Here is a 12,654-nt window from a genome sequence, read left to right on the forward strand (position 1 = left end):
TCCATCCATTAACGAATCTTTGATAACGATTCCGCTTGAACGTTAAAAGCAATCATTTCGACAAGTTGTTTACAATGCGCTCTCTCACTTATCAGCATCTCTAATCAGGCACACTTACAACATTGAAAAAATCCAGACAGTAATTCGCGCGTCTAATGCATCCGGACGAAAAGCAATGAAACGATCGTACGCAACTTGTCTTTGATTTCGCGGCGATTTTAATTGCCATTCTTAATGAGATTATTCACGCCGCTTAGAGATATACTCCGCAAAGCGAGCGATTGCTTTATGGACGAAGATATTACCGTGATTGACCGAGAAAACTGAAGTGGCGCGGAGACGGTCTCCGATCGTTTCCCCCCCATCATTACTTGTGCTCGCATTGTCCTCCTCCCTCGCTTCTCAATGCGGCGAGAGTTGTATTCGTCTTTGCCGACGATGGAAGACAACGATAATGAGAAACCGACTAGGCCGCTCGTGTCACGCGCTAATTGCGGCACTCGTGACAATCAGGGTGACGATATGACGTCGCCATAACGTTGTCGCCCGTTTGTGTGAGCGCGGCTCCGATCGGCGACAGTGTCATTTTCACGCGAGTTTTACCTTTTGTCAAATCGCTACTTTCACCGTTTAAACGTAGCAGAACTCATGTTCTGACGTGGGTCGACGGTGCTCTCTCTTCTAGGCGCGGCATGAGAAGTTTCGGCTAACCTCAGAGAGATCGCGCATGAGAATCTTTCAAGAATCCTTCTTTGGAGACCAATTTTTTACTTCGTTTACTAATTCCTATAAAAGCGTAAAATACATGAAGTTTACAGAAGAATTCTGAATTTATTCAAAAGAACTTGCAATTTTTTCTTTAGCTTCACGATCTGTTTTCTATTTATTGCAGAATTACATTAAAATAAAATACACTAATAGATTTGAATAATTTATAACGCGGTATTTATTTAAATATTTAAATTACTTTTTAATTATTAAATATTTAAATTACTTTTATTATTATAAACGTGTAAAGTTTATATTAATTAAAAATTTTAGCGTCTCTCTCTCTCTCTCTTTCATTCTGTAATGGAATATACAGATTTATTGAAACTTATAATTAGTGTTATTACGTATAATTAAATCATTCTAACGCAATAATCTCTTTTGACAAACATTACATATTACAAAAAAAAATTATTTATCTAATATATTATATTTGTTTTCTGCATATATTATACATATGATTTCAATCGTACTTACTGTGGTAGAAATGATGTTTCTGGCTGAATAACTGCACAATTAAGGACACGCCGGCATCGCGCCGTCGTAAAGGACAAAGAAGGTCGCCGTTGATTTTCATGCTCGGCAAATCGCCGATTTGGCCTTCTTCGATGTATAGTAGACGGAATCGGATCGGCGAACAAATCGTGGAATCGCCCGTTTACCGATTTTTGCGCTTTCGCGGCCCAGAAACCTCCGTCATTCCTTTTTTTTTTCTTCCTTTACCCATGCCTTCCTCTCTCACGTCGCCGATGGTGATTCCTGCTCGTCGCGCGAGTGAAACGCATCTTAACAGTTTCCGTTTTACGAGCAGCTTCCGATTCTTCCGCCAGATTTTCACCGATCTAGGATTTTTTGTCTGACGCCGACCCAGAAACGAACGATTTCTTTTCTCGCTTGTCGAACAGCTAGGTATGCTCTTTCATCGATTTCCGCTGTATCTTCGCATTTATTACATTACGTATCAATACGTGTCATTCCAAACAAAATCAATAGACACGTCCACATTGCGTCATCGTATATGTTACAATCTACATTGTATACAATTTATACATTCTTCATTTTCTGACATTTATTATCAATAGATCAAGAGTTTGCAAATTTTAGGAAGTCTTTATATAAATATAAAGTGTTGAGTACAAGTTGCAATATCTTTTTTAAAATATTCGAAAGGAATCAACATATAAGTTTGTCCATGGTATGCAATTAGTTAGTTGATAACAATGGATCGATCTTCACTACGTTGCAGAATTAGGATAATTACGTAAAATAAATCATTTCTTCTTTTATTATGAACAAGAACGAAGAAATGGCACGTTTTCGGTATTACAGAGGCATAAGGAATTTTTTTATTTCCGATTCCGGTTACTGTGGGATTGGCTGGCCTACTCCAAATCGGAATTGGATCGGTCTGGACGTCAAACCGCGAAAATGATTGTAGATGTTAAAGAAAGGGTAAAATGATCCGCATTGTGCATAGCAAACTACTTTCATTGCCAGTCATATCAGAGGGAGAGTCGCGATGATGAAAACGATAAGAGCAAATGGAAGAGAAAAGAGCATCGCAAGATCTATTTTAGACGTCAGAATCTACGCAATGACAGAAAGTTTCAAGAAAGATTTGTGTGGATGGTATCAAATCATTTTTGTCAGATGATTAAGATTCCATAAATTTTTTAAATAAAATTATATATAATATATATAATTATACATAAAAATGTCAATTAATTAAGATTATAAAGACAATAAAAAGTAATGTATTATTGAAATAATCATCTCTTCGTAAATTCCATTAATTTCATTTATGTTATTTTCGTTTAATAAATTCTCTTCTTTCTTTACTTTTAGCTATTATTCGCTTTTATTTTTAATGAATTATTGATGCTCTATAATTTAATAGAGCATTAGTATAAATTTCTTTTCATATAAACGTGAAGCTAACTGTACAAGATATAAAGTTGTTTGAAGGAAATGTAAACCAACTTGTGTAAAAAGTATACTCTTCTTTTTAACATGAAAACTTTAAGACCGGTATTTATAGTTTATTCTTATTATAAGACCGTTTTAATTATTGTCTTAAGATAAATTAATACAGTATTAATTAATATGCGATTGATTTATGATATCTTAAGATTGTACTTGAGATAGTCTTAAAAAGTTCTATAAGAACCGACTATAAATACGAGCTTAAAATCATCCCGGAGCATATAGAACATATCAGAATGACCTCGCCACGAAACAGGGTCAGACTCTCACCGCTCGGCGATAAAACTTGGCTTAGAAAGTCTTTTCACCCCTTCCGCTCATTATATTCATGTTCCGCGAGCACTGCTAGAGCAAGTAACGTCTCGTATCTTACTTATGCAATTTAACAGTCTGGTATGTTTCGCTCGTTTCCATTTTACTGTGTACCACTGAATTTCTCTCCAGAGTTTTCTTTCACGAAGTCATATGAAATAAACGTAGAAAAACGATAATATCCAATTTCTTCATATATACTTCAAGCTTATTTATAAATTACTTTTTTGCTACAATATTAGCTACACCATTTTTACAAAACTGCAATTACAAGATTAAAAAAAAAAAGAAATAAATTCGAAAAAAAAGCGAAGGAAAGATAATAAATTAATTACTTTCTCTTTGATTAATTGTCATTAATTTTTTTATTTTATGTGAAATTGTTTTCAAACATATGATGTTTGTCATTTACGCCATGATGCATCATGATATATAATATTACGGCTGTAGTTGCTTGAACTAAACGTCGCAGCGTCTCACTTTGTCAACGACAATTGGAGTACGAATGGTGGCAGTAATTAATTGTTCTCACGTTCACGCTTTTTAGAATACGCCCGTTGTTACTTTTGCCTTTTAACAAGTTAAAGTCACAGTACGTCGCAGCAAATGCTTTAGTACGCGGACATCTCGCAATGGAAATAACTGTTCACTGCGTCCGCTCGTCATCGCAAACGCACAAACATCATTCGTACTGATTGCTGACTTAATCAAACGAGAAACATGTGGTTGCGCAAGATCTCCAAGTGTTGCTTCCTCCTTCCTCGTCTTTTGATCATCGGCCTTACACTTGCGAAGACCCTCGAAGCGTCTGAAGAGACTCGCGAAACGAAAGTCATCTTCGAAGAGACTTCCTCGATATCAGATCAATACTCCGTTCATGAAATAACGACATCCGCTACGTTATTAAGACTGGTCACCGACAGCGACCAAGAATTAATCACACCGGCCGTCGTCGGAACCCTTTCTCGAAACGATTCGAACATCTTCAAGCCTAGCCGGCATTTGGGCGAAATCGAGCACCCGATCATCAGGAATCCCTTTGATAACGTTCAACATGTGAGATTCGAAAACAACGTTAATCTGAATGGACAGCGTGAACGGATTCAGAATATTCTTCAGGATGCGTATCAGGGTGTCTCCAGTTTGCTGGATGAAGCGACGCGATCGAGCAAAATTAAGTTCGAGGATGACGATATAGTACAAACGTCGAACATCCGTCATTCTTTCCATGATCAGCAGGCCGTTACGGAGAGTTCGAGATCACAATATGAACAAGGCGCTGTCAGCCACATGTTTGCCGATCAGACATTCTTCCAAAACGTTAAGAAGCCAGAGACGCAAGACATGTTCGGGAAAACGACGACTGATTATCAATCGACCGGTATTTACGATGTCTTAAAATCGCCGTACGTCATCAATTATTATGTCGATCAGAATCAGAATGCTTATCAGCCGGCGTCGCAGGAGACCGTGATCGAAGTGATCAAGAGACCGGAGAGTAACGGTGTCGTGGTACTTCAACAACACGAGTCAACTTACACGAGAAAGCGGAAATTTCCATATCCGTTTTATCAACCGGATGACAAATACCACGATGTGCAATATATAGAGGACCCACATTCGAGCATAGCTTATGCACGAGAGAAAAGGTAAATATTTTAAAGCGAACATATTAATGTGACACATTTGTAATGCCAAGGAGATAATATTAAACGTTATTTTACATTACATTATTTTACACATATCTGACTGGTCTCTGTTTACTAAGATCAATCTTTTTTGTTCTTTATAGCTTAATATAGTTTAACATTGGTATTAATTGTTATTTAACGCGATCAGTTGTATAAATATTACTTTGAGTTTAATTAAGATATTATTACTTTTTACTTTGTATATTTCAATATTTGTTTTACTATTATACATGACGAGAAAGAAAAAGAAAGAGAGAGGGATGAAAAGAAAGAATAAGAGAAACGTTATTTAATTTTCATTAAATTCACGCGAGGTAATAAATAATGAACTTTTTTCAACTAAGTGTATTACGATCATTGTTCTACACATTTAATAATATATATTATCTAAGTAATGTAAATTATTATTAATAAATAATTTTAATTTAAATTTCGCTGAGAAAAACGCAAGTGTGATACATTATATATAAATAATCTTATATCAAAATAATATTATATACAGGGTGGGCCATCTATTGGTACGTTTTTGAATTTCGTCGTATGGCAACACCGAACGAGCTACAGACCCGAAATTTTGACAGTTTATTAGTCATACCGTCCGCGGCACGAAACAACATGTTTTCTCTTGAAGAGCGTTTTGAAATTTTAAAAACTTATTTTCAAAGTCAGTGCTGTGTCGCCGAAACTGTACGAATTTTGAAAAGAAATATGGGTCGTGATAGAGCACCCACCGAAGGAGCTATACGCAAATTGGTGAGGAAAGTTCGTGAGAAAGGGATGTTAGTGGATGACAGAAGTGGTCCCAGAGCTCGGACAGTGCACACACCCGAGAATATTGAGGCTGTGGCCCAAAGTGTGAGACAATTCCAGCTTTGAAAAACAATATTACGACTGTTTTGAATGAAATTGGCGCCGAGGTAGTCCAAAATGTCATTAATAATTGGGGTGACCGAATGGCATACTGTAAGGCCAGTAGAGGGAGCCACATGAACGAAATCGTTTTTCATTCTTGACGCGGATACTTTTAGCTTCACAACAAAAAAAAAATTAATAAAAAATATCAATGTATGCTCATTTGATCGCATTTTTAAAAACGTACCAATAGATGGCCCACCCTGTATAATAATTATATATAATAATTTTTAAATAAATATATTATTTGACTACATCTTAATTGTCTTATCTAATTCAATTATCTCAAATTGTATGTACTATTTCTAATCCGTTATATTGGAATTACTTAATGAAATGATTCATCTTTTTATTATTTATTCAAGAATATTATTCTTTTCTCAAATATGAAACTAGAATATATTGTTTACAGACCGTTCCCTTGGAAGAAGATTATTCATCTAATTGGTACTTTTCTGCCGTTGGGTCTGCTATTGGCGTCGTTAAAGCCTAACGTCATCCAGATCAGTAACACGACAACGTAAGTCTCTTTTCCTATTTTTCCGCCTCTAATTCAAATATCCGCTTATATATTTAATTAAAGAAAAATTCCATTAGTCAGCCGAACATCGTTCTCTCGAAGTTACGACTTGCCAATCTACCGGTCGAACACAAGCAAGCACGCATGTATGATGATAACCAATCTATCATTTGCGAGGATCGATCAGTCTGCGAATTGATTTTAACCGGCGGTGAGCCACAATCCAACATTCTGCAGAACATCCTGTGGAACGTAGCTACCAGGTAATCGATTTCTTCAGGCATATTTTCTCATATAGTTCTGTCATATTATACTGACCGCGATATGATCTGCAATAATTTAAAAAAGATAAGAACACATTGTTTTTTTCATTGACAGAACTCCGGACGACGTCGCAAAAAGAAATGGCCTTCGTGAAGTGTTCAGCGCCGTTAGGAAAAAAGACTGTGCGGCGATCAGCTGTTAATGACTAGGAAGCCTGAGGATCGGCATGCACGCGATCTCTCCTTCGTTGATTTATGACGATAATGTTCTCACATTATGCAAATTTCACGCCTTTACGCGTGAAACAGCGAGAGTATAAAAATTGATGAAGCGCATTGTATTACACTAATCATATATAATATATTATTTTATAACTATCATTGATATATCAACATCAATTGCTATATATAACCATATCATATAGATAATATTGATATTATATTAGCTACATTATTCATTTCAAATTAAGAAATCATGTTAAAAAAAAATCTTTACTTTTTATTAATTACGCGATGGTATCCAACTTTAATTATATGTATACAAAACATTTTGTGTAGTTTGACAATTCTTAATAAAAATCACGATACCATCAATAAATAAAAACGATGATTTTTCTGGTCATTTATATCTCGCAACGATTAACAAATCTTACTTTTGCGTACAAATGAATGTTACGCTCGAAACGCGAAAGTTTTCATAAAAGTGACAAATAAAGAAATACTGGACTTAAAGAACGAAGTGTCGAGGCAAGACGGAGGTATGTTATTCGGAAATTCGTTCCGCCCGTGCATCCGTGCCGACCTCGTCCTCGCAAGTGAAAGTAGTCGCAGAGTATAAAAGTAGGTCGGCGTTATTCTATGGCAGTGCGATCCGAGAATTTCCGAATGCAACAGACTTTCGGACGACGAATAGGGGCTGACCAATTTATCCCGCACGCAAGTTGTACATTACCGTTGATAATAATTACAAGTGGCCGAGCACAGCCACGCCGTAATTTTTAATTAATAAGCTGCCGCCGAGATTAAATGGATTAAAACGGATAATTTGATGGCTTAGCGTAACAATGCGTGCTTGACATTTATTGACGCTCAATATTTATGTTTCATGATTGATATATTTTACATCACTTGTGTTACACCGAATATGTAGTGTTAATTTTTAGTGTTTGTTGTAGACTTTGTAGTGTTAATTTTAAGAACAGATTTTATGATCAGAATTTACTGACGATTTTTACTAAACAAAATATTTATTGTTATCAAATAATTAATTACGTGACAAAAGGAAGAAATGATTTAAAACAAATCGATTAAGTAGAGATAAGTATGAGATTCTTGGTGAAATAAACTTTGGAAGAGAGAATAAAACAATCATACCCTTCACAATTTTAAGTAAACTATAATTTAACAGAACGTTAATTTAAGACTTAAATATAAAGATGTATAATGCTAATAACTAGAAAGTTGCAATAAGTGACGATCTCTCCCGACATTTTCACTAAGGAAAGAAATGACACCGAATTGGTTAAAGAATCTGAGAAAATAATACCTAAGAAATAGAACACTGGAATTATTATTTCACTCTATATTTAACTATTAAAAGAATCCGTTTTGTTGCTTTTATGATGTAAACATAATATAAGATTCAGTTTATCGGACAACATAACATAAAATTATATTGCAACTTTTATATATAATCGCCTGATATTATATAACATGTAGAACGTATTACAGTTTCTTAAACGGTATCCACATGACAGTACATATTTGGAATATCTTTTTTTGCCACGCATCCGGAACTGTCAAGTATATAATCACCGTTATTATTCGTTTATTCCTGTCACTTAGGCTCTGTTATTTAATTAATGATGTTCGTACTACTTTATTACAGGTGACGCAGTATCTGTAGCGGCATCAAAAACGTCAATTCGAAGTAAATAATGAAACATTATTTTATATCAATATATCATTTCATGGCGAAAGTTTAAGATGTCAAAGACATTTAATAAAACAATAATTAGTAATTAAGAGGGACAAGTGCAATTAAGGCGAACTGATACTTCTCCATTTTCACTTCAGGAATGCAGGAAAACTTCAAATCGCCTACTCGCTCATTTGATCTCAAATCGATTGACTCTGAATGAATGCCATAAGAACACTCTTAACTTATGATAAAGAGCAAAAAATTATCTCAGCATTGTCCAAAAGTTTCCTCTGTTTCCTTAACATTCGTAATACATACAGAAAATTCCGTTGCTAAGAAAAGTGATTACTAAATTTACTTTTTTCCTCTTAAGTAACAGTTATCTTTAACAAAGAATGTCTTCTTGATAATAATCTTAAAACTATACTTATTACGAATTTTAAAAAACTTATTATTATGTACTCCAAACAAGAATTTATTTCCTTTCAAAGAATGTTATAAAATTAATCGAAGTAACTTTATATTATAAGCTCGGAATATTTTGTTTAATGAACTTATGACAGATTTTTAGATACGTGAACTTTTGAAATACTTGAAATAAATAATTATTATTATTATATGATGTGTATTTTTCTGTGTGTACAAATTTACTTGGCTAATTAAGCAAAACGGTGGTGCGAATCTTCCAGATTTGGAGAAACAAGAAACAGTTTGTGAAACCACTTACTTAATGCAAAATCCTCTGTTAAAATATATTCTTTATGATACTTTCTTTTTTTTCTCTTTTCTTTTCTCCTTATAAAGATAAAATAAATTAAAAAATTTTTAAGACATTTATACACGAGAGAAGAGATACCTAAATTTCGTTTTTGCCGACTTATATTCTACTGTCGCGAGTTCAACGGTTTAAAATCATATATGCTAGTTTCTAAGTGTTAATCCTCGATAACATTCATTCCTTTTTGGACTATTTATCACATTGTCCTCGGCAGAATTTTTTTCCCGGAAGAGAATAGAAGATTTTCATTATGATAGTGATCTCGTGTGAAACTTAAAAACATTTTTTTGCGTCGTCTGGTTTTAGAGAAAACTTGAATATTTCAAGGATGATCAGAAGACACAAAAAATCGATGATTCGTTTCCACCCTGAAATAAAATATGAAATGAACCGTATACTCGTCGACTTCAGTATCGAAAGTGAGCCACTTCTTGCGCCGATTCTCTACTTCTGAGAGCGACGCAAGTCGTTTCAAGCATAGTTGAGCAATGAGATCGCTCATAAAACGGAAGAACGCGCGTTTCCGCTGGCTTCGCGACAAATGCTTCCGAGATTCCGCCTCTTCGACATTTTTTTACGTTTGAGAAAATTGTGCCAAAGGGGCGTCGTGTCCAAGTGAAACATGTAAGTGACGACGCGACGCAATTTTGCGTTCCGGAAAATAAATACGAATAAATAAGCGCGCGCTTTAGTTTTTCCTGTATTTGCATAAAAAAACAGTCCTCCTTTTAACGGCATCATTGTGTAAAAAAAAAACTTTCACCGTTTCTTCTCACGATCTGAATAATTCTCTAATTCTCATCGTGAGGTTGAGAAAATTAGAAAAGTTCACCGATCGATATCTGGTGAGAAAACGCAAAATAATTATTTTCTCGATGAATCACATCAATATATAAATGCTTTCGATCGTCTAATAAAATTCGTATTTAAACACGGTTTATAAAACACGATCCGTTTTCACTTGGACGTTAGCACGACAATTTCATGCTATTTCTATCTACGATCTCAGATAACACGAGCATAGGCACATCTCTCTCCATGGAGAGATGCACACGAACAATTAAATCGTACAGTCGGCGAGAGAATAATTGTCGGGACGATGATCTCGGCCACATTACGCGAAAATGGTCTGTCATACTTAACACATATTGTACATAAATGTACATGTTTTCCTACAGAGTACCGGAAGATCAATATAAATAATAAGATATTATTTTTATTAAATTCTAATTCTATCTCCAGAAAAATTTGATGGAAAGAGCTAATTAATGAAGCTGAAATAATTATATAAAAAATTAGGTCTCGGTTATTAATTAGTTTTCACATATAACTTAATGTGATGTACAAAAAATGTGACAGATATAAGACTCAAGAATGGATAATTTTTTTAGCTATGATGTATCAATTAAAGTGCAAAACTTGTGCTTACACAGCACTTTTGATAGATACTTAAAAAATTATTCATTATTAAGTCTATGACATGTTTTGTTCATCATATTATTAGCTATTTACATCATAAACGAAAATTAACCCATTTCACCGAGACCCAATTTATCTTATAATTGGTAGACCCCGCATTAATTATAGGTATGTAAAATTAGGTCTCGGAGAAATGAGTTAATTTTCATTTATAATGTAGCTTATACGGAGAATATAAGAGAGTTATAAACACAAGGCTTAATAATGGAGAATTTTTTAGCTATAATGTATCAAAGTCCAATAACTTGTGTTTCATAGAATACCTTTGATACACCATAGTTCGAAAATTAATTCTCCATCAAATTATATGACAACTCATTTTACTGGGACCCAATTTTTTATATAATTAGTTGTAGTATGTTTTGAAAATTTCACTGTCGTTGCCTTTTATAAATTTAATATTCAACTAAATAAATAAAATAAATAAATAAAAAAATCAAGTTAAAATTTGAAAGAAACAAAATTATGTTCACATATTTGCACCACAATTCATTGGGATCTCTCAATTTTCAGCATTAAATAACGCGTAATCAATCTCAGTTTCGCTTTTAATAAGAGAGAAACTTTGCATAAAGTATGGAATATTATTATCTGGTATCATTATATAAATTTTCTGGAGCATTCTGTGCATGTTCAGCTTTCATGATTTTACACTTGAACTTGTCTGTTCTGCGACATTGCCAGATAGAAGATAAATATCACATATGATGGCATGCCATCGTGACGTGCAAGCCGTCATCGTTTATCACAAACGGCTTTCGTCTTCCTTGTTGCATTAAATGCACGGCTAAACATACGAAGGCTCGATGCGAGACTCTTTTTAATATCAGTAAGTTTCACCACGACGGAAGTGATGCGGCTCGTATTGTGAAAGCGCATATCACGGATAATGTATGCGAATGGCGAACTTATTTCCATGGATGATTATGCATTAAGGATTGTTACCGATAATTCTCGATTCGCATTATTAAATTCTTTTCACAAATTATTAGAACAATACAGTTTTTATACAGATAAAATATTATAGTATATAAAATCAAAATTAATAAATGAAATAGACTCAAATGATTAAATCTAACAAATTAAGTAATGCCGATGAGTCAACACAAGATATACTTGAACATCCTGTGTTGGCTCATATCGGTCTTACTTAATGCTTGTTAAATTATAGTATAAGTTATTGTAAAAAATTATGTAGGTATTTTAAAACATTACAAAAATTTATAAACAAAACAATATATATATATATAAACAGTAATACTTTTTTATAAGTAACAAATCTTTTATTAAAACAAAATAATAATTAATATTAATAGTTTCAAATATTTCAACATTTTATTATGTCTAAAAAATTACTATTAAATCAAATATATAACATTTAAGGAAAAATTAAATTTATTCACTAACGGTAAACGTAAAATTGATTATATTTTATTAATACATAATTCGCAATTATCGAAAGTTCAGTAATATATAATATTAATTTATATATTTGTTTAATAATAATTGTAATGATTATAATCAATAATAATTGACCATTTTATATTATAATTGTGCTGAAAAATTTTTGTCGCAATACGTAAGTGTACGTAGGACGTCTATGATGCGTGGGCTCATCTTCAAGATATGTCAAGGAAAACGAGTATACGATATTGGAAAACGTCGTGGAGGTCTTTATGCGTCGTGATTTGCGTGGGATACATACGATGTACAACGTGATCGCAATATCGAATGATGTCGCTGATTGCGAGCGCTGATCTCGAGGACGCGGGAGCTCTTCAAAAGTCGAGAACAAGGTGGAAATTAAGGAAACATTCGTACGATCAGTGTGATCTGATCGGCGATCTGATCGCAAAGAAATGAATGCCAAAAAGACGTTTCGCAACTTCTTCAGAATATTTGTATCATTTCAAAATTCAAGATTCTTAAGAAGAGTCTCACGTTTTTTTTTATTGTTAAGGTCGTATATCTATAAATCCATTTACATTCATTTTTTTGTTCGCGATGTTGGATGCTCCGAGGACATC

The 12,654-nt window shown here is 33.8% G+C and overlaps 2 protein-coding genes across 3 annotated transcripts in view; one reads left to right on the top strand and one right to left on the bottom strand.

Annotated features, from left to right (window-relative positions):
• The window catches only part of LOC105150967 (uncharacterized), a 33,535-nt gene that overhangs the window by 5,937 nt on the left and 14,944 nt on the right, over positions 1-12,654 (bottom strand). The gene's annotated exons all lie outside the window — the stretch shown is intronic.
• On the top strand, positions 3,483-7,053 carry LOC105150965 (hypothetical protein). The gene is made up of 4 exons (XM_011064381.2): positions 3,483-4,712; positions 6,079-6,186; positions 6,264-6,449; positions 6,565-7,053. Exons 1-4 carry the CDS (start codon positions 3,784-3,786, stop codon positions 6,650-6,652), a joined length of 1,311 nt encoding a protein of 436 aa, XP_011062683.1. The 5' UTR covers positions 3,483-3,783; the 3' UTR covers positions 6,653-7,053.

Source organism: Acromyrmex echinatior, chromosome 2, assembly GCF_024713525.1.
Source record: "Acromyrmex echinatior isolate Ae372 chromosome 2, ASM2471352v2, whole genome shotgun sequence".
NCBI lineage: Eukaryota > Metazoa > Arthropoda > Insecta > Hymenoptera > Formicidae > Acromyrmex > Acromyrmex echinatior.